Source organism: Salmo trutta, chromosome 39 (genome assembly GCF_901001165.1).
Source record: "Salmo trutta chromosome 39, fSalTru1.1, whole genome shotgun sequence".
NCBI classification, from domain to species: domain Eukaryota; kingdom Metazoa; phylum Chordata; class Actinopteri; order Salmoniformes; family Salmonidae; genus Salmo; species Salmo trutta.
This window is the reverse complement of record NC_042995.1, coordinates 2886903-2909402: the sequence shown is the minus strand read 5'-3', so window position 1 is coordinate 2909402 and position 22500 is coordinate 2886903. Positions and strand designations below refer to the sequence as shown.

The 22500-nt window shown below is 46.1% G+C and overlaps 1 protein-coding gene across 1 annotated transcript in view; it reads right to left on the bottom strand.

The window, feature by feature from the left end:
* The window catches only part of LOC115179117 (kalirin-like), an 85278-nt gene that overhangs the window by 38012 nt on the left and 24766 nt on the right, over positions 1–22500 (bottom strand). Inside the window, 14 exon segments of the mRNA XM_029740390.1 lie at positions 6802–6904; positions 7784–7938; positions 8553–8654; positions 14541–14731; positions 14855–14966; positions 15149–15241; positions 15415–15504; positions 16236–16256; positions 16258–16306; positions 16722–16898; positions 17087–17211; positions 17453–17635; positions 17753–17875; positions 18124–18239. Coding sequence (XP_029596250.1) covers positions 6802–6904; positions 7784–7938; positions 8553–8654; positions 14541–14731; positions 14855–14966; positions 15149–15241; positions 15415–15504; positions 16236–16256; positions 16258–16306; positions 16722–16898; positions 17087–17211; positions 17453–17635; positions 17753–17875; positions 18124–18239 — 1640 coding nt within the window.

Sequence of the window (22500 nt, the reverse complement as noted above, 5' to 3'; positions counted from 1 at the left end):
TATGAGCTAAAGCTTTGAGAGGGTAGTGAAAGTATAGAGTATAAGTAACAGTCTATGAACGACAGGGAAGACTGAGACCTGTAGAAGTTGTGGTCTTAACGTTGACACTGGTATGCAGGGCAGGGCAGAGCACAGACAGGCACACTATCCCACATAGTCTCACATGTAGATCCTCCCAAATGACCTCTCTTGACCCCCCTTGTCTTACCCCCATAAACCAGTTCTGATTGAATTGGTTCAATAACCCTGAAACTCTGGGTTGCCAGTTTGATTGAATAGGGTCAATAGCCCTGAAACTCTGGGTTGCCAGTTTGATCGAATAGGGTCAATAGCCCTGAAACTCTGGGTTGTCAGTTCTGATTGAATTAGGGTCAATAACCCTGAAACTCTGGGTTGCCAGTTCTGATTGAATAGGGTCAATAGCCCTGAAACTCTGTGTTGCCAGTTCTGATTGAATAGGGTCAATAACCCTTAAACCCCGGGTTGCCAGTTCTGATTGAATAGGGTTCAATAACCCTTAAAACCCGGGTTGCCAGTTCTGATTGAATAGGGTTCAATAGCCCTGAAACACTGGGTTTCCAGTGTGATTCCAGCCCTAGGTGTTTTGAAACACCTGACTAGAGCATGACCTGATCCTTATGGTACAGACAGAAGAAGGAAAACACTCACAACAAGGGAGCGAGAGAGAGGAGGGGAGAGACAGGGAGAGAGAGAAAGAGAGAGGGAGGAGGGGAGAGACAGGATAGGGTATGAGAAAGAGAGGAGGGGACAGATGGAGAGAGAGAGAGAGTGAGGAAGGGAGAGACAGGGAGGGTATAAGAGAGAGGGGGAGAGACAGGGAGAGAGAGAGAGGGAGACAGGGAGAGAGAGAGAGAGAGGGAGACAGGAAGAGAGAGAGAGAGAGTGAGAAAGAAAGAAAGAAAGAAAGGAGGGAGGAGGGGAGAGACAGGGAGGGTATGAGAGAGAGAGGGGAGAGACAGGGAGAGAGAGAGAGGGAGGAGGGGAGAGACAGGATAGGGTATAAGAGAGAAGAGGGGAGACACAGGGAGAGAGAGGGAGACAGGGAGAGAGAGGGAGACAGGGAGAGAGAGAGAGAGAGAGAGAGAGAGAGAGAGAGAGGGAGGAGGGGAGAGACAGGGAGGGTATGAGAGAGAGAGGAGGGGAGAGACAGGGAGGGTATGAGAGAGAGAGGAGGGAGAGACAGGGAGGGGTATGAGAGAGAGAGGAGGGGAGAGACAGGGAGGGTATGAGAGAGAGAGGAGGGGAGAGACAGGGAGGGTATGAGAGAGAGAGGAGGGGAGAGACAGGGAGGGTATGAGAGAGAGAGGAGGGGAGAGACAGGAGGTATGAGGGAGAGAGGAGGGGAGAGACAGGGGAGGGTATGAGAGAGAGAGGAGGGGAGAGACAGGGAGGGTATGAGAGAGAGAGGAGGGGAGAGACAGGGAGGGTATGAGAGAGAGAGGAGGGGAGAGACAGGGAGGGTATGAGAGAGAGACGAGGGAGAAAGGAAAGGAAAGAATAAGGCAGGAGAGAAGAAGCGAGGGAGAAGAGGTGAGTGCAAAGAGGAACAGAGGTAGGTAGGGAGGGAAGAAAGGGGAGTGAGGGAGAGAGAGAATGAAGGAAGTATGATATCTAGTCCTCCTTTAGTGTTCCTATGAGAGAAAACATGCTGATTGGATAAATATGTGAATATGTAAATCACGGCTGTCCTTCCAGGAGCTATCTGTTATCAACACACACACACACACACACACACCACACACACACACACAACACACACACACACACACACACACACCACAACACACACACACACACACACCACACACACACACACACACACACACACACACTCCATGGGGACTGTTGGGGTGTTCCCCATACAAATCATTCACAGATGTTTTGGGAAGCCCGCCATACGGACACAGCTTTCCCAACAGAGAGAGAGACAGACCGAGAGAGAGACAGAGAGAGAGAGAGAGAGAGAGAGAGAGAGAGAGAGAATGGGAGGAGAGAGAGAGAGGGAGAATGGGAGGAAAGAGAGAGAGAGAGAAAGAGAGAGAGAGGGAGAGAGAGAGAATGGGAGGACAGAGAGAGACTGAGGGAAGGAAAGAGAGAGAGAGAGAATGAGAGGACAGAGAGAGACAGAGAGGGAAAGAGAGAGAGAGAGAGAGAATGGGAGGACAGAGAGAGACAGAGAGGGAAAGAGAGAGAGGGAGAGAGAGAGAGAATGGGAGGACAGAGAGAGACTGAGGGAAGGAAGGAAAGAGAGAGAGCAACAGAGACAGATATTGTGAAAGTGAGCAGTACAAACTGGGTGAAGAACTCTCAGTACAGTAGTAGTACTGATGGTGAAAATACACTCAGCTCTGAACAGTTTGGTTGTGACTACATACACACACACACTTACATAGGCTACATACCAACAAATACATCAAATGGTAAAGTACCTGCTCCCAATGTCTCAGTGGGTCAGTCTAGAGGCAAGGTGCTGCAACAGCAAGGTTGTGGGTTTGATTCCTGCATTGACGGCATACTGAATACCTTACTATCTGTGCTGACGGTTCCGTCAGTCGTCCTGGATAAGAGCGTTTGCTAAATGACCATATCATAATAACATGGTCATAATAACGTGTATAATAATATCTATGTATATTCATACTAAACACACAATCTAAATTAAACATCCAAGATGTGCAGAAATGTATACATACCAAGACAGCACTGGTGAACTGTTCCCCAAAAGTATCAGAATGACTTTTAACACTGTGTGAGGGGAACACCCTCTCTCTCACCCTCATAACACATATACACACACACGCGTGCGCACATATGCGCACACACACAACCCACACAGCTACTGCTACAGGGATGAGGTCATGAGACTGGTCTATTGTTTTGGGGAGACACCCCTCTGGTCCTGTTTTGGCTCTCTGTACTGCACTGCCTCAGAGGAGGGGAGAAGAATCGCTCACTTCCTGCGATTCCTATGGTGGCCAGATGGTGACAGTAACAAAAGATTGGAGAAGTACAGAAAGACATCTCTTCGGTGCTATATCCTCTCCAAGTTGCACTGCGAAAGACAGCTGAAGACAACTGTGAGAAGTAAGATGAAGAGGTGAATGAAACAGTCAAGTTCAACTTCTATGTTGATGACTGCCTCAAATCTAGTGGCTACAGAAGAACAAGCCATAACTCTCACAAAAAAACCTCAGAGATGTGTGCTGTCAGTTGACCAAGTGGGTCAGCAACAGCCGTGCTGCGCTGGCTTCTATCCCTGAGGAACACAAAGCCAAGCAGATAAAAGAACTGGACCTGGACAGAGAGAAGCTGCCTGTTGAAAAAGCACTTGGAATCCGATGGAACATTGAAAGTGATGTGTCTACCTTCCGTGTCATTGAAAAGAACAGACCCCTTACGAGAAGATGTATCTCTCAACCATCAGCTCTGTTTACCATCCATTAGGTTTCCTCTCCCCATTTATCTTAAAGGCAAAGCAGATTCTTCAAGACTTCTGCAAGCTAAAGTGTGGATTGGACCAAGTCATCCCCGAAGAACACTTTATATCATGGAAGAGATGTCTCTCAGAGCTGGACCAGCCGTCCAGATTCCAGACTGACTGGTGCATGATGCCTGAGAACAGCTGCATCACTTCGGTGGCGCAAGTGAACAAGGTTGTGGCACGGCAAGTTACCTTAGGTTCACAAACGGTATGGAAAAGGTCCACATCGCATTCATGCTGGGGAAATCAAGGGTGACTCCACTCAAGCAGATCACGATCCCCAGACTGGAAGTTGCTGCAGCAACACTGGCAGTGCGAGTGGACAGGATGTTAAGGTTGGAGCTCCAGATTTAACTCTAGGAGTCAACTTCCTGGACAGACAGCCAGTCTGTGCTACAATACATCCGCAACGATACCAAGAGATTCCATACCTTTGTGGCTAATAGGGTTGCTGTGATCCGTGACCTATCGAAAGCAAAACAGGTATTTGATCTCCAAACCCAACCCAGCCGACGATGCCTCAAGAGGGTTACATGCTGAAACTTTCCTGAACTCAAAGAGATTGCTCAAAGGACCAGCATTCCTGGAAAAAGCAGAAACACACTTGCCGAAAGTCCCCGAGGAGCTTGGCTCCATCCCCCCAGATGATCCAGTGGTGAGAAAAGATGTCATCATCGTAAACAGTACAAGAGTGGAAGAAAAGAGTCCGACCAGCAAACTGATTGAGTACTATTCAACAAGGAAGAAAGCAGTTGCCTGGATGCTGAAACTGAAGAGATCTTCTACGGTTAAGCCAGAAAAGGAAAGTTCTCACAAAAACGGATCTAGAATCAGATCAGAGTTTAACAAACTCATTGAAGAAACAAATTGACATTTTCAAACTAACGTTTGGAAAATAAAGTCTGTCTGTGGATGACCTAGATGAAGCAGAAAAGGTAATCATTTGATTTGAGCAAAGACAGCACTTTAAACAAATTGCACTCATTGTGAAAGGAAGACAGTGTGCCAAGGGAAGCGGCTCAATCTGTAAACTTTATCCAATTGTTGACAATGGCATTCTGAGAGTGGGAGGAAGGTTAAGCAAAGCTGCTATGCCTATGGAACTAAAGAATCCTATGATCCTGCCCAAAGACTCCTACATCTCCAGACTGATCTTACTCCACATCCATGAGCAGGTTGGCCACTCTGGGAGAGGACACATGCTTTCCAGTCTTCGCCAGCGATATTGGATGCCATGTGCCAACTCCTTAGCATGGAAGATCCTAAGAGCTGTGTCTTCTGCAGGCGGGTGCAAGCTAGAGCTGGAGAACAGAAGATGGCCGACCTTCCACAAGATTGGGTGTCACCTGATTTGCCACCTTTCACCCATGTGGGCATAGATTACTTCGTCCCCATAGAGGTGAAGCGAAGCCGCGTTCATGTGAAGGGGTATGGTGTGATCTTTACTTGCCTTGTGAGTCGAGCTGTCCACTTAGAATTTGCTAGTTATCTGGATACTGATTCCTGCATCAAGCCCTACGCAGGTTCATCTGTCGAAGAGGCCCAGTAACAAGTATCAGAACAGACAATGGCACCAACTTTGTTGGAACAAAGAAAGCTAGGAGAAGCTCTGAAAGAGCTGGATCACAACAAGATTCAAAATGCATTACTGAAGGAAGGAGTGAACTGGTCATTCAACCCTCCCTCTGGAGCCCACCATGGGGGAGTATGGGAGAGGTTGAAAAAGATCCTCTATTCAGTCCTTAAAGAGCAAGTACTGGATGATGAGGCTTTGCAGACAGCCTTGTGTGAAGTTGAGGCGATCATGAACGACAGACCAATCACAACTGTAACAAATGACCCTAATGATCTAGAACCCCAGACTCCGAACCATCCACTTTATCTGAAAACAAAGCCAGTCCTGCTACCATGACTATTCCAGAGAGGAGACCTATACTCACGAAGGAGATGGAAGCAAGTACAATATATCACTGACCTCTTCTGGAAGAGATGGATAAGGGAGTATCTCCACTTATGCAGGAGTAGAACAAGTGGAACAAAACTAAGAGAAACTTCAGTCCTGGTGATCTTGTTTCCATCGTGGATGACACAGCTCCAAGGAACTCTTGGCTACTGGGATGTGTGGTGGAGGCTTTGCCAGGGGTCAAAGGTCTTGTCCGGAGCGTCATGGTTAAGACCAACATCTTACAGAGACCTATCAATAAACTCTGTCTGCTCCTGGAGTCGGCTGAATGAGACACACACACACACACACACACACACACACACACACACACACACACACACACACACACACACACACACACACACACACACACACACACACACACACACACACACACACACACACACACACCTCCATCTTCAAATCACGTGCACCTCTGATTCTTGGATGTCGTACTCTTGAATTTTGGGATGTTGAACATTTGAACACTTCCAATCTGGGACTGAGATCACTGGACTCTTGTCCTATATGGGACCTTGTACATGTACATAGCTATGAACCGTAATACTGCTCTGGTATAGTATGTTTTGTGTATTGGCTCTATTTTTGAATATTAAGTCCTTGTTATGCATTCAGTGCAGTTAACAATTAGGGGCCGGTATGTTAGAGCCGATTTAGACATATTTGTATAAAAGACAGAACATACAGAGCTCCATGTATGTGTGTGTATATATATATATATGAATGTATGTGATGAATTATTAGGTACGTACCTTTACGATTTATATTTACCTGGTTGAGGTATATTCCTTTGTTATTAGTGTACCTTAGTTTTTGGCTCCCCCTCTAACCCATGCATTGTACTGGGGTAAGTGTGTTAGTGATAGGATAAAGACAGGAAGTTGGGCCTTCAGGGGTGGAGGGAGTCCTAGCTAGACACGGGAGCGGTTTCGAGTTTTGACCAGACATACAAACAGATCATAATATGCATTTTCATGTCAAGTAATCTATGCCTTAAGTTGATTAGAGAATCATTTTAGTTAGATATAAGGAAAATCAATCATCGTTTTGTTGCACCACATCCCTGGATGTCATTGAATGTTTTTGCCGTTTGGCTTTTGGGAACTTTGAATGTGGACTGTATGCGTCAGAAACAACCCTGCCTCAGGCTTGGCAGTGGACATGTTCCATTAGTAAAGGAAGTCACTACACTCATAGAACGTCAATAACAACTCCTACACTCTAAGAAGCTCTTAGAGTCTCTGTATGAGTGTATATACACGTAGAACAGATCACTCTTGGGTACTTTTGGTGTAAACAGTGGTGGCTGCTGGGTAGTGTAGTCTGTCTCTACCTTGTCACTGTCTGCTGTGTTCTGAGAGGTGCGGGAGGCAATGGAGACGGTGTCCGGCTGGCTGCTGGCATCTCCCAGGCTGTCTGCATCCTCATTGGTGTCTCTGGGGGGTGACGCGTACACATAAAAAATATCATGATATGTACGCACACAACCTGATGACACTTACATAATAAAAACCATAGAGATCCTATTGAAGTTCCAGCATGGGTTGAAAATGGCAGCCATATTGGACAGGGAGAAAAACAACCCAGTCTAATGTGAATGAATGGCAGTAGAGACATAATCCTGATTTTACTGATGGAGGAGAATAAAAGTGAAATAGGCATGTGATATATCACAAATGGTGTAATATAATTATTGTCAACCTAAAATATTGTTATACAATTATACATTTAGTTTATATGGGTTTTATACAAATGTTCTGTATAAATAGCCTCTAAGACATAAGTAAACAGACCATAAATGTCTAAATGTTTCCTTTCTTGGAAAGCTGTGAGTGCTATTATATGGTACAATATCAGAACTTGTTGCATTTACCACTTGTCTAAGTCCTACAGTATCATCAACTGATTTCAGCCACTGTATGGCTGTGGATTGACTGCATTGTTTGAATGGAATGTTGGTATATTGGCATTTAATTTGAAACATTAATGGAATCATTCCTCTAAAACTGTCTGGCCATCTAGCTAACAAACATACAGTGTAGATCAATTCTTCACATTCATTATTTAACACAATATCTTATCACAGCACTGGAAAACCATGTTTGACCAACTCCCTGACCAAAATGTCTGCCATTTATCCCATCATAAGAAGGTTCAAGACCATTCCAGTATTCTAATTTCTAATTCTACAATTAAAACACTCAAACCCACTTCTCTGTCTTGCAAGTAATACAAACTGTACAACCACCTTAGTGGTACAACAGACAAGAGAGGGAGAGAGGAGGTGGGCTGTGTGTGTGTGTGTAGGTACCAACCTCCTGTTGATGCTGCGCGTGCGGACCAGGGTGGGGGCGGGGGTCTTGGGGAGGGGGATGGGCTCCCTCAGCGCTCCTCTCAGATGGCCACGTCTCTCCTGGATCACCTGACGCACGCTACGCACCCACTCCTGCTTCAGCTCCAGAGATGAGGCCTGGGGGAGGGAGGGATGGAGGGAGGGGGAGGGGGAGAGGGGGCGGGGGAGGGTCAGAGGGAGGGATGGAGGGAGAGAGAGAGAGGGGGGAGGGAGGGGGCGGGGGAGGGTCAGAGGGAGGGATGGAGGGAGAGAGAGAGAGGGGGAGGGATGGAGGGAGAGAGAGATAGATAGAGAGCGGGAGGGGGAGTGAGAGGGAGAGAGAGAAGGGGGAGGGCAGGAGAGAGTGATAAAACGAGATAAACAGATAGTAAAGTAAATATAGGAAATCACAACAGAAGCTATATCAGAGGAGAGTGCACGTGAAAAGGTTCACCAGAGATTTTTACATTTTTTATTTAACCTTTATTTAACTAGGCAAGTCAGTTAAGAACAAAGTATTATTAATAATGACAGCCTACCCCGGCCAAACCCTAACCCGGGCTTTGCTGGGCCAATTGTGCGCCACCCTATGGGACTCCCAATCACGGCCGGTTGTGATACAGCCTGGAATCAAACCTGGGTCTGTAGTGACGCCTCTAGCACTGAGATGCAGTTGGAGAGTGCACATGAAAAGGTTCACCAGAGATGACAGGCAGTAGGATTGTGCACTTGAGAATATATCTGGCTGTTACCTTGAGGACGGTCTTGTTGTCCGAGGTGGGGGTACGGCCCACCCACAGAGCAAACTTACAGGGGTCCCCCTCAATATGCTCTGTCACCCCCAACTCTGACGTCTGGAAGAGGACACAAGGCAGTTAATGTTTCCTTTGGGAAACGAGGTGGGGTATATGGGATGTAGAATGCATCAAAGTATATATGTCGTAGCTATACCCTCAGCCTGCTATTGTAGAGGTACCTGGTGTGGTAGAGTAATATTTTATATGTGTATTACTATGTTTATGGTATAGTATGGTATAGCATGGTATGGTATAGTATGGTATAGTATGGTATGGTATAGCATGGTATGGTATAGTAAGGTATAGTATGGTATGGTATAGTATGGAATAGTATGGTATGGAACAGTATAGTATGGTATAGTATGGTATTGTATAGTATTGCATAGTATGGTAAAGTATGGTATAGCATGACATAGTATAGTAAAGTATGGTATGGTATAGTATAGTATGGCATGGTATGGTATAGTATAGTATGGTATAGCATGCTATAGTATAGTATTGTATATTATAGTATGGTGGAGTATAGTATGGTATGGTATAGTATAGCATGGTATAGCATGGTATGGTACAGTATAGTATGGTATGGTATAGTATGGTATGGTATAGTATGGTATAGTATAGCATGGTATGGTATAGTATGGTATAGTATAGTAAGGTATGGTATGGACAGTACAGTAGAGTATAGTATGGTATGGTATGGCATAGCATGGTATAGTATAGTAAGGTATAGTATGGTATAGTATGGTTTGGTACAGTATAGTATGGTATAGTATGGTATAGCATAGTATGGTATAGTATAGCATAGTATAGTTCAGTATAGTATGGTATAGTAAGGTATAGTATATCTCAGTATAGTATGGTATAGTATGGTACAGTATAGTATGGTATGGTATAGTAAGGGATAGTATGACATAGTATAGTATGGTATAGTATGGCATAGTATAGCATGGTATAGTATAGTATGGTACAGTATAGTATAGTATGGTATAGTATAGTAAGGTATGGTACAGTACAGTACAGTATAGTATAGCATGGTATGGTATAGTATGGTATAGTATAGTATAGTATGGTATAGTATGGTATAGTATGGTACAGTATAGTATGGTATAGTATGGTATAGCATAGTATGGTACGCTGCTGTGCGCTTCTGTTGCCGATCTTACTTTGCTACCTGACGGTTTTTACTTTTTCATTACCGTATATTTTTACTTTTTCCCTCACTCAACTTTTTTCATTCAACTTTCTTACCCCGAAGGTTTTATCTGGACATGGTTCGTCAGGACTTCAAACAGCCGAAGCTAAGTAACATTAACATGATGCCTTCTAATTGCAGTCGTTGTACTTATAATATACAGGAGAACGATCGCCTTACGGCAAGGATAGCTGTGCTGCAAGCCCAGCTTCAGACACAATCATTAGGCAAGGGTAATTTCAGTGTAGGAAAGGATGAAACAGCGTCTGTGCCACCAGTAAGTACAGATAGTAACGTTAGTATAAACCCCCTCGCACGGTCCCCGCAGCCGGACAACTTTCTCATGGCTTCTGGAGGGAAACGCTGTAGGAATGCTCAACCGGTGTCGCTTATTCAGCCGACAGAAACTTTCAACCGGTTCTCCCCATTAAGCGAGTCGGAGTCGGAGGCCGAGACTTCTCTGGTCTCTGCTCCTCCCGTTGTGGGGTCTGAGACGCCGACGGCTCCCACCATTAGCTCTGACAAATTGAAAACCCTAGTCATTGGCGACTCCATTACCCGCAGTATTAGACTTAAAACGAATCCTCCAGCGATCATACACTGTTTACCAGGGGGCAGGGCTACCGACGTTAAGGCTAATCTGAAGACGGTGCTGGCTAAAGCTAAAACTGGCGAGTGTAGAGAGTATAGAGATATTGTTATCCACGTCGGCACCAACGATGTTAGGGTGAAACAGTCAGAGGTCACCAAGCGCAACATAGTTTCAGCGTGAAAATAATCATGGCCTCCAAACCCTCAAGCTGCATACTGGACCCTATTCCAACTAAACTACTGAAAGAGCTGCTTCCTGTGCTTGGCCCTCCTATGTTGAACATAATAAACGGCTCTCTATCCACCGGATGTGTACCAAGCTCACTAAAAGTGGCAGTAATAAAGCCTCTCTTGAAAAAGCCGAATCTTGACCCCTCGGCCTATATCGAATCTTCCATTCCTCTCAAAAAATTTTGAAAAAGCTGTTGCACAGCAACTCACTGCTTTCCTGAAGACAAACAATGTATACGAAACGCTTCAGTCTGGTTTTAGACCCCATCATAGCACTGACACTGCACTTGTGAAGGTGGTAAATGACCTTTTAATGACGTCAGACCGAGGCTCTGCATCTGTCCTCGTGCTCCTAGATCTTAGTGCCGCTTTTGATACCATCGATCACCACATTCTTTTGGAGAGATTGGAAACCCAAATTGGTCTACATGGACAAGTTCTGGCCTGGTTTAGATCTTATCTGTCGGAAAGATATCAGTTTGTCTCTGTGAATGGTTTGTCCTCTGACAAATCAATTGTAAATGTCGGTGTTCCTCAAGGTTCCGTTTTAGGACCACTATTGTTTTCACTATACATTTTACCTCTTGGGGATGTCATTCGAAAACATAATGTTAAATTTCACTGCTATGCGGACGACACACAGCTGTACATTTCAATGAAACATGGTGAAGCCCCAAAATTGCCCTCGCTAGAAGCCTGTGTTTCAGACATAAGGAAGTGGATGGCTGCAAACTTTCTACTTTTAAACTCGGACAAAACAGAGATGCTTGTTCTTGGTCCCAAGAAACAAAGAGATCTTCTGTTGAATCTGACAATTAATCTGGATGGTTGTACAGTCGTCTCAAATAAAACTGTGAAGGACCTCGGCGTTACTCTGGACCCTGATCTCTCTTTTGAAGAACATATCAAGACTGTTTCAAGGACAGCTTTTTTCCATCTACGTAACATTGCAAAAATCAGAAACTTTCTGTCCAAAAATGACGCAGAAAAATTAATCCATGCTTTGTTACTTCTAGGCTGGACTACTGCAATGCTCTACTTTCCGGCTACCCGGATAAAGCACTAAACAAACTTCAGTTAGTGCTAAATACGGCTGCTAGAATCCTGACTAGAACCAAAAAATGTGATCATATTACTCCAGTGCTAGCCTCCCTACACTGGCTTCCTGTTAAGGCAAGGGCTGATTTCAAGGTTTTACTGCTAACCTACAAAGCATTACATGGGCTTGCTCCTACCTATCTTTCCGATTTGGTCCTGCCGTACATACCTACACGTACGCAACGGTCACAAGACGCAGGCCTCCTAATTGTCCCTAGAATTTCTAAGCAAACGGCTGGAGGTAGGGCTTTCTCCTATAGAGCTCCATTTTTATGGAATGGTCTGCCTACCCATGTGAGAGACGCAGACTCAGTCTCAACCTTTAAGTCTTTACTGAAGACTTATCTCTTCAGTAGGTCCTATGATTAAGTATAGTCTGGCCCAGGAGTGTGAAGGTGAACGGAAAGGCTGGAGCAACGAACCGCCCTTGCTGTCTCTGCCTTGCCGGTTCCCCTCTTTCCACTGGGATTCTCTGCCTCTAACCCTATTACAGGGGCTGAGTCACTGGCTTACTGGTGTTCTTCCATGCCGTCCATGGGAGGGGTGACTCAACCCACTCAAGTGACTTGAGTGGGTTGAGTCACTGACGTGGTCTTCCTGTCTGGGTTGGCGCCCCCCCCTTGGGTTGTGCCATGGCGGAGATCTTTGTGGGCTATACTCGGCCTTGTCTTAGGACGGTAAGTTGGTGGTTGTAGACATCCCTCTAGTGGTGTGGGGGCTGTGCTTTGGCAAAGTGGGTGGGGTTATATCCTGCCTGTTTGGCCCTGTCCGGGGGTATCATCGGATGGGGCCACAGTGTCTTCTGATCCCTCCTGTCTCAGCCTCCAGTATTTATGCTGCAGTAGTTTATGTGTCGGGGGGCTAGGGTCAGTCTGTTACATCTGGAGTATTTCTCTTGTCTTATCCGGTGTCCTGTGTGAATTTAAATATGCTCTCTCTAATTCTCTCTTTCTTTCTTTCTCTCGGAGGACCTGAGCCCTAGGACCATGCCTCAGGACTACCTGGCATGATGACTCCTTGCTGTCCCCAGTCCACCTGGCCATGCTGCTGCTCCAGTTTCAACTGTTCTGCCTGCGGCTATGGAACCCTGACCTGTTCACCGGACGTGCTTGTTGCACCCTCGACAACTACTATGATTATTATTATTTGACCATGCTGGTCATTTATGAACATCTTGACATCTTGACCATGTTCTGTTATAACATCCACCCGGCACAGCCAGAAGAGGACTGACCACCCCTCATAGCCTGGTTCCTCTCTAGGTTTCTTCCTAGGTTTTGGGCCTTTCTAGGGAGTTTTTCCTAGGGAGTTTTTCCTAGCCACCGTGCTTCTTTCACATGCATTGCTTGCTGTTTGGGGTTTTAGGCTGGGTTTCTGTACAGCACTTTGAGATTTCAGCTGATGTACGAAGGGCTATATAAATAAATTTGATTTGAATTTGATTTGATTAGTATAGCATGGTATAGTATAGCACAGTATAGTATGGTATAGTATAGTAATGTATAGTATGGTATAGTATGGTATGGTATAGTATGGTATAGTATGGTTGAGTATGGTATGGTATAGTATGGTTCGGTATGGTATAGTATGGTATAGTATGGTATAGTATCATATGGTATAGTATGGTATAGTAAGGTATAGTATGGTATGGTATAGTATGGTGGGGTATAGTATAGTATGATATAGTATGGTATGGTATAGTATAGTATGGTGGGGTATAGTATAGTATGGTATAGTATGGTATGGTATAGTATAGAATGGTATGGTATAGTATAGTGTGACGACCCTCCCACTCTGTCTGCCGTATTCTCTCTCTTTGCTCTTGTTTCTTTATTAGGATGCCGGTGGGCGGAGTTGGGAGGGTCGTCAGCTACATGGGAAACACCTGGGCCCGATTGTGTCCCAGGATAAATAGACCTCTTCCACATTCATTGGGGAGACTCTCTCCATGCAGACACACTATGGTTTATTTGTATATAGGTTACCTTAGTTAATAAATATATATTTTGTTATTCCTTGTCTCCACGTTGTCTCCCTTTTGTTACGAACTTTGAGCCGGTTCGTGACAATAGTAAGGTACAGTATGGTATGGTATAGTATACTACATTATAGTATTGTATGGTATAGTATGGTATGGTATAGTATAGAATGGTATAGTACAGTACCCTTAGCCTGCACTTGTAGAGGTACTTGGTGTGGTAGAGTAATATTGTATAGGTGTTTTACTATGTGTATAGTTGAGATGGGGGTACAGTATGGTATGGTGCAGTATGGTACGGTATGGTACAGTATGGTACGGTGCAGTATGGTACGGTGCAGTATGATACAGGGCAGTATAGTACAGTATAGTATGGTATTAGTTTAGTTTAGTATAGTATATGGTATGGCATGGTATTTTATGGTATGGTATGGTACAGTATGGTATGGTATTAGTATAGTATGGTATTAGTATAGTATATTATAGTATGGTATGGTATAGTATAGTATGGCATGCTATAGTATAGTATAGTATGGTATAGTATGGTACGGTATAGTTTGGCATGGTATAGTGTAGTATAGTATAGCATAGTATAGTATGGTATAGTAAGGTATAGTATGGTATAGTATGGTATAGTATGGTATTAGTATAGTATGGTATTAGTATAGTATATTATGATATAGTATAGTATGGTATAGTATGGTGTGGTATTAGTATAGTATGGTATTAGTATAGTATATTATAGTATGGTATGATATGGTATGGTATAGTATGTCATGCTATAGTATAGTATAGTATGGTACGGTATAGTATGGTATGGTATAGCATAGTATGGTATAGTATAGTATAGTACCCTCAGCCTGCTCTTGTAGAGGTACTTGGTACGTCCGGAGGAGTCCTTTATCTCTTTACTGAAGACCAGCGAGAGCTCGAACAGGAACAGGTGGCGTTCCCGGCCTTTCCTGATAAGGGATTTAGGATCCCACACCTGGAAGGTATCCTGCAGGAGCAGCTCTCCCTGCACCTCCAAGCCCTCCTCCAGACCTGGGATAGGAATACAGCAGGAAGTCATGTCACATCATACAACAGGAAGTGACATCATACAGCAGGAAGTGACATCATAGAACAATAAGTGACATCATACAGCAGAATGTGACATCAGCTCACCCTCTAGCATGCTAACATGCATGGCATCGTTGGCTCGCTTTGGAACACTCAGCATGACATCCAGACCCTCCTTGATCTCGCCTTTTCCCTCCTCACAACACGCCAACAACTCCTGGACACAGACAGACAGACAGACAGACAGACAGACAGACAGACAGACAGACAGACAGACAGACAGAGAGACAGAGAGACAGAGAGACAGAGAGACAGAGAGACAGAGAGACAGAGAGACAGAGAGCATAAGAATAGTGTCCTGTTAAACCAACACACATCAGTATTTGTCATGTTCTGTACCTTGAGAAGGAGCTGGTACTTGGTGATGCGCTGAACCGGCTTGATGAGCGCTGAGGAGATGGAGTTAGCAAGACCATGCCTCCTCTGGACCTCCTACACACATACACACAGCGTGAAATCAGGGCTGCAGAGACACTACACTGAACTGTGATTGCCATCTACAGACTAACTGTATTATGCTGAGATGTGGAAAAGAGAGTGAGAGAAAGAGAGTGAGACAGAGAAAGAGAGAGAGAGAGAAAAAAGGGAACTGGAAAGTGTGTCACCTGAAAGAAGCCTGTCCCATGTTGCTGGATCAGAAGACTGGAGTCTGGTTTATTTCTACAATACGTCACGTACATGTGGAACTTATCTGCCTGAGAGAGAGAGAGAGATGTTTATTTATTTTCCCTTTCGTACTTTAACTATTTGCACATCATTACACCACTGTAAATATACATAATATGACATTTGAAATGTCTTTATTCTTTTGAAACTTTTGGAAGTGTAATGTTTACTGTTAATTTGATCTATTTCACATGCTTTGGCAATGTAAACATACGTTTCCCATGCCAATAAAGCCCTTAAATTGAATTGAGAGAGAGAGAGAGAGGGAGAGAGAGAGAGAGAGAGAGAGAGAGAGAGGGGGGGAGGAGGGGGGGGGAGAGGAGAGAGGGAGAGAGAGAGAGGGGGGGGAGAGAGAGAGAGAGAGAAAGAGAGGTGAGGTTCAGACAACACTCCTGCAGTACTGTGATTCATTGGAACTCTCTCTCTCTCTCTCTCTCCCCCCCTCTCTCTCATCTCTCTCTCCTCTCTCTCCTCTTCCCTCCACCCCCTCTCTCTCTCTCTCTCTCTCCCCCCCCTCTCTCTCTCTCTCTCTCTCTCTCTCTCCTCCCTCCTCCCCCCCCCCTCTCTCTCTCTCTCTCTCTCTCCCCCCTCTCTCTCTCTCTCTCTCTCTCTCTCCCTCCCCCCCCCCTCTCTCTCTCTCTCCCCCCCCCCCCCCCCCCACCCTCTCTCTCTCTCTCTCCTCTCTCTCCTCTCTCTCTCCCCCCCCCCTCTCTCTCTCTCTCTCTCTCTGCTCTATCAGACATAATGTATTGGTGGTTACCCAGGTGACGAAGCAGTGACCCCACATCCTCAGGTAGCTGTTCGTAGTTCTCCAGCTCCTTCAGGAAAATACTGCAACAAAACACAAACCATCATTATACACTATACACACATCTGTTATGCTATGCCTACACCCCTCAAACTAAAACATGGACCTTGAAGCCACTTCCACTGCTTTTTTAATTCTTCCCCTCTAAACAGTGACTGATTTAGACCTGAGACACCATGAGCGTACAATTAATGATCAGGTAGAACAGAAAAGCAGCAGGAGTCCGGACCTGGTAAGGTAATATTTGAATACCTCTGTGCTATACCATAGAGACATACAGTATAATGTCATAGATGTCATAGAACTGCAGAACTCTAGAATGGGATAACGGCGGCCATATTGGCTCGGGATTAATTCCATTTCTGTTCTATCTAATGACATGTGCTAAACACCATACATTACACACAGCTTGTTCTATACAGACTGTAATATACACACCTGTTATGGAACTCATAAATGTCCTGGATGTTCCCAAAGACAATGTCATCCTTGTTGGCGATCCTGGTGGGGATCTCTTCAGAGCCACTGGTCATCTCCCACAGGTAGGTATCAATACACTCCTGCAGATCCTTCACATACACCCTCTCTGTCTGGAGAAGCTCTGACATGATATACCTGCAGGAGTACCAAGAAACTGGCTACCTTTTCAATAAATACAATTATCCTACCACCTCTCTATCTCTCTCTGTCTCTCCCTCTTCTCTCTCTCTCACACACACACACCCACACACACACACCCACTTACCCTCTCTCCACTTCCCCCTCTCGCTCTCTCATTCTCTCTCTTTCTCTGTTGGACTCACTCTTTCTTCCTGGCCGTCCTCCTCTTCTCGTCGCTGACCTCGTGGTTGGGGTCGTTCAGGTTCACTTCGGGGTCAGAGTCAGAGAGGCTGTTGGGGATGAGCTCCAGCTCCAGGTCCTTATTGTCCTACAGGGGACACCGTACACGGAGACAATTCAATACCATTCAGAGAACTTCATTGACAGGAAGGAAACAGACATGGGCAAAAAGCCCATGCATAAATCCTTCAGCTCTATCTCTGATCGACCTGGAATCTGAGACACACACACACACACGTGCACCCACCAGCCGAACACATTCAGTCACCCTCACACACATGGAAGACAACTAGTCGTCAAGGAACACACACACCAACCCTCACACACACCTGAGTGCAGCCTCCCAGTGCAGTCTCCAGTGTGTTCCGGTACTGGCCCATGCGCATGGAGAACTCTCTGTAGCGCTTGTCCACCGTCGACACACACCTCCGTAGCTCCACCCTGTGGGAGTGGCCCTTACCCAGCATGCTCTCTGCCAGCTGGATCAGCAGGTGCACCTTCTCCTGAGTGTGCTGGGAGGAGGTAGAGGGGAGAAATGGATTGTGGGAACTGTTCTGATATACCCCTTACCTTTGTAGTGTGTGTGTGTAAGCATGTGTGTATGTGAGTGGGTCTGTGTGTGTGTTCACCTTAGCCGAGATGCAGAATTCCCTGTGTTGAGCCAGCAGGTCCTGGGTCTCTGCACTGGTTGACCCTGGCGATGTGTGAGTGGACAGGTAGTGCTCACCACTCTGCTGCAGCCAATCCAACGCCTTGGAGAGAGAGATGGAGAGAGAGATGGAGAGAGAGAGAGAGAGAGAGAGAGAGAGAGAGAGAGAGAGAGAGAGGAGAGAGAGGAGAGAGAGAGAGAGAGAGAGAGGAGAGAGAGAGAGAGGACAAACCATTTTCAGGGTAATGTAATTGTCTGGGTGCCAACATGGCTCAGTTATAATTCTACATCTCAAACTCAGGTTTCCCAAACTGGGTGTGGACTCATCTAAAGGAGGCGTGGCAAACTCACCTGTTGGGTGTGGCTCTGGAACAGCAGGTACTGTTGACACTGGTCCAGACGACGCTTCTTCAGAGTCCAGAAATGTAGAACCCTGTTCTCCCTCTGCAGGAGCTCACTGAGGATACCTACAAGAGGAACACACACACACACACACACACACACACACACACACACACACACACACAACACACACACACACACACACACACACACACACACACACACACACACACACACCACACACACACACATTTGCACTGCCAGGTATAAACACAGTGGCTAAAATATCATCAACATGCATACGGATGCTCTTCTGTCTCTCTCTCTGTGTGTGTGTGTGTGTGTGTGTGTGTGTGTGTGTGTGTGTGTGTGTGTGTGTGTGTGTGTGTGTGTGTGTTGTGTGTGTGTCCGGGTGTATTGTAACAGTGTGTTGGCTCACCTTTGACCTGCTGCTCAGGCACACGGGAGTGACCAGTGACCTCTGCTCCTGCACTGTGCCCGGAGATGGTTGCCATAGTAACGCTGTTGCGATGGATGTACTTGAGGAAGACCTCTGCGTTGCGTCTGGCCAGGGTGCATGCCTGCAGGAAACAAGGGGTTAAAACATAACACCAGAGACTGTAGCTAAAAACCGTCTCTATCATCATCTATACGCCTTTCTGTCCTTTCTATGTCTCTGTCCTCTATCCGTCTTTCTGTCCTCTATCTGTCTTTCTGTTCACTATCCTTCTTTCAGTCCTCTATCCGTCTTTCTGTCCTTTCTATGTCTTTCTGTCCCCTATCCGTCTTTCTGTCCTCTCTCTCTCTTTCTGTCCTCTCTCCGCCTTTCTGTCTTTCTTTCCTCTCTCTTTCTGTCCCCTCGCTCTCTCTCTCTCTCTCTCTCGCCGTACCTTGAGGAAGGCTTCTTTCTGTTCCATGTGTTTGTTGATGAGGGGAATGAGGTGCTCCGGCTGGCCCCTGCTCCCCTGCCTCTCTCCGCCACCACACCAGTCCTCGTCCCTACGATACTCCTGTTCCAAGCTCTCCAACACACCACATACCTGGGGGAAACAAACATACAGTATGCCTGAGTATATACACATGGTCACTGTCCACTGCCATGTGGTGCTGAACTTCTGAATTACAATGATGTCGCTGTCTGATTGAATGGTGCTGGATCTCCAGCCAGTGCTACAGTGCTCTTCTACAGCTGGTTATTATAGCCTGCTATTACAGCTGGTTACTATAGCCTGCTCTTACAGCTGGTTATTATAGCCTGCTCTTACAGCTGGTTATTAAAGCTTGCTATTACAGCTGGTTATTCATGCCTGCTATTACAGCTAGTTATTATAGCCTGCTATTACAGCTGGTTATTATAGCCTGCTATTACAGCTGGTTATTATAGCCTGTGTCACGTCCTGACCAGCAGAGGGTGTAGTTGTGTAGTATTTTGGTCAGGACGTGGCAGAAGATGTCTGTGTATGTTTGTTCTGGGTTGTATGTTTCTATGTTGGTCTGTGTGGCTCCCGATCAGGGATAGCTGGTTATCGTTGTTCCTGATTGGGAGTCATATATTAGGTGTGTGTTTTTCACTTGGGTGTGTGGGGTTGTTGCGCTAGCACTGCTATTATTTTTGTATGTACACAAGTGTGCAGTCCAGAGTATCCAGCACCAGTGTGCAGTCCAGAGCATCCGGCACCAGTGTGCAGTCCAGAGCATCCGGCAACAGTGTGCAGTCCAGAGTATCCGGCACCAGTGTGCAGTCCAGAGTATCCGGCAACAGTGTCTAGTCCGGAACCGAGGGAGACTGCCTGCGACCCGGAACCGAGGGAGTTTGCCTGCGACCCAGAACCGAGGGAGTCTGCCTGCGACCCGGAACCGAGGGAGTCTGCCTGCGACCCGGAACCGAGGGAGTCTGCCTGCGACACGGAACCGAGGGAGTCTGCCTGCGACCCGGAACCGAAGGAATCTGCCTATGACCCGGAACCGGGTGAGTCTGCTTACAATCCGGAACTGAATATAATTAACTATGAACTAAATGAGTCTGCCTACAGCGTTGACTGGAAGGAGTATGCCTACGACCTGGAACTGAAAGAGTCTGCCCACGATCCACAACGGAGTGAGTCTGTCTACGACCCGGAACCCAATGAGTCTGCCTACAGTCTGGAGGGCAGTGAGCCGGAACCAGAGCCACCTCCAGGATAGGTGGGTTGGGGAGGGGGGGTGTAGCACAGTGCCGTCGTTGACGGCAGCCACCCTCCCTTCCCTCCCTTATTGTTTAGGGGGTATTTATTTTTGTTTTGTTGTGGTATTGGGGATTTTTGTTGTTTCTTTTTAGGTGCATTCGGGGTATGCACCTTGAGGGGGGGATACTGTCACATCCTGACCAGCAGAGGGTGTAGTTGTGTAGTATTTTGGTCAGCACGTGGCAGAAGATGTTTGTTCTGGGTTGTATGTTTCTATGTTGGTCTGTGTGGCTCCCGATCAGGGACAGCTGGTTATCGTTGTTCCTGATTGGGAGTCATATATTAGGTGTGTGTTTTTCACTTGGGTGTGTGGGTTGTTGCGCTAGCACTGCTATTATTTTTGTATGTATAGCCTGTTAGCCTGTCGTGAGTCGTTATTGTTTATTGTTTTTCCGTGTTTGCTTAATTCTTTACATTAAAAAGATGAGTATCCACATCCCGCTTGCATGTTGGTCTCATTACGACGACAGCCATTACAGCCTGCTATTACAGCTGGTTAATATAGCCTGCTATTACAGCTGGTTATTAATGCCTGCTATTATAGCTGGTTATTGTAGCCTGCTATTACAGCTGGTTATTGTAGCCTGCTATTACAGCTGGTTATTGTAGCCTGCTATTACAGCTGGTTATTATAGCCTGCTATTACAGCTGGTTATTATAGCCTGATATTACAGCTGGTTATTGTAGCCTGCTATTACAGCTGGTTATTGTAGCCTGCTATTACAGCTGGTTATTATAGCCTGCTATTACAGCTGGTTATTGTAGCCTGTTATTACAGCTGGTTATTAATGCCTGCTATTACAGCTAGTTATTATAGCCTGCTATTACAGCTGGTTATTATAGCCTGATATTACAGCTGGTTATTATAGCTTGCTATTACTGCCTGCTCTTACAGCTGGTTATTAAAGCGTGCTATTAAAGCTGGTTATTATAGCCTGTTATTACAGCTGGTTATTATAGCCTGTTATTACAGCTGGTTATTATAGCCTGCTATTACACCTGGTTATTATAGCCTGTTATTACAGCTGGTTATTATAGGCTATTACAGCTGGTTATTATAGCCTGCTATTACACCTGGTTATTATAGCCTGCTATTACAGCTGGTTATTATAGCCTGTTAGTACAGCTGGTTATTATAGCCTGCTATTACAGCTGGTTATTGTAGCCTGTTAGTACAGCTGGTTATTAAACCCTGGGCTGAGGCTACACGAGGTGTGGGGATTAGGTTTGTGGTTAGGGTTGAACGGGGGTGTGGACACAAGGGTTAGGGTTGAGGTTGACTCACCTGTTGTGAGGTCCGGTAGAAAGCTGCGGAGGCGTTGACCAGTTTGAGGCGGTCCTCCATCCGCAGCATCAGGGTCTGCCAGTGTAGCGCCACCGTCTGGGCACATGCCCTCACTGCCTCTGGGTCGTAGTGGCCCGCCCTCACCAGCAGCTCTGCCCGCTGCTGCAGCGCCAGCGCCACCTGGTGGGTCCTCTGGAGAGAGTCAGCATGAAGCAGAGACTGGGGGGAGGAGAAGGGGAGAGGGAAAGGGTAGAGAGAAAAGGGGGGGGGGGTAGAAAGGGACCAAATGGGGGTGAGGGGGGATTAAGAGAGAGAGGAACACTTATAAAAACTGATTTGGCAACATTACTTTATGTCAATAGAGTTTGTTTGCATTACAGTGACTGGTATTTATTGATTTGCAGTGGGTGTAGTTACCTCTATGGCCTGTTGGAGGCGCTCATGTTCTCTCTGTAGCTGTTCAGCCTCGGACAGAGAGCTGGAGTTCACCATACAGGAAGACAACATCACCTCTCCTTCACTGATCCAGCCCAGCACCTGGGAACACACACACACATAGATATACATCACATATACACGTTATATACGTGTGTGTGTGTGTGTGTCTGTGCAGGTTTCTGTTCATGTGTGGGAGTGTGTGTACCTGTTTGTGGTAATGGTTGAACCTGGAGGTGGACATGATGCCAGGGTCATATACAGTACATAATACACAATTATATGGACATGCGTGTGTGTGTTTCGTACAAGTGGATTGTGTGAGTTGTGTGCGATCGCGTGTGGTGTGGGTTCCGTGTGTGTGTGTTTACCCGGTTGACCTGAATCTGTAAGGTGGTGTAGCAGCAAGCCGTGTTCCAGGGTGGGTGTGTGTGTTTACCT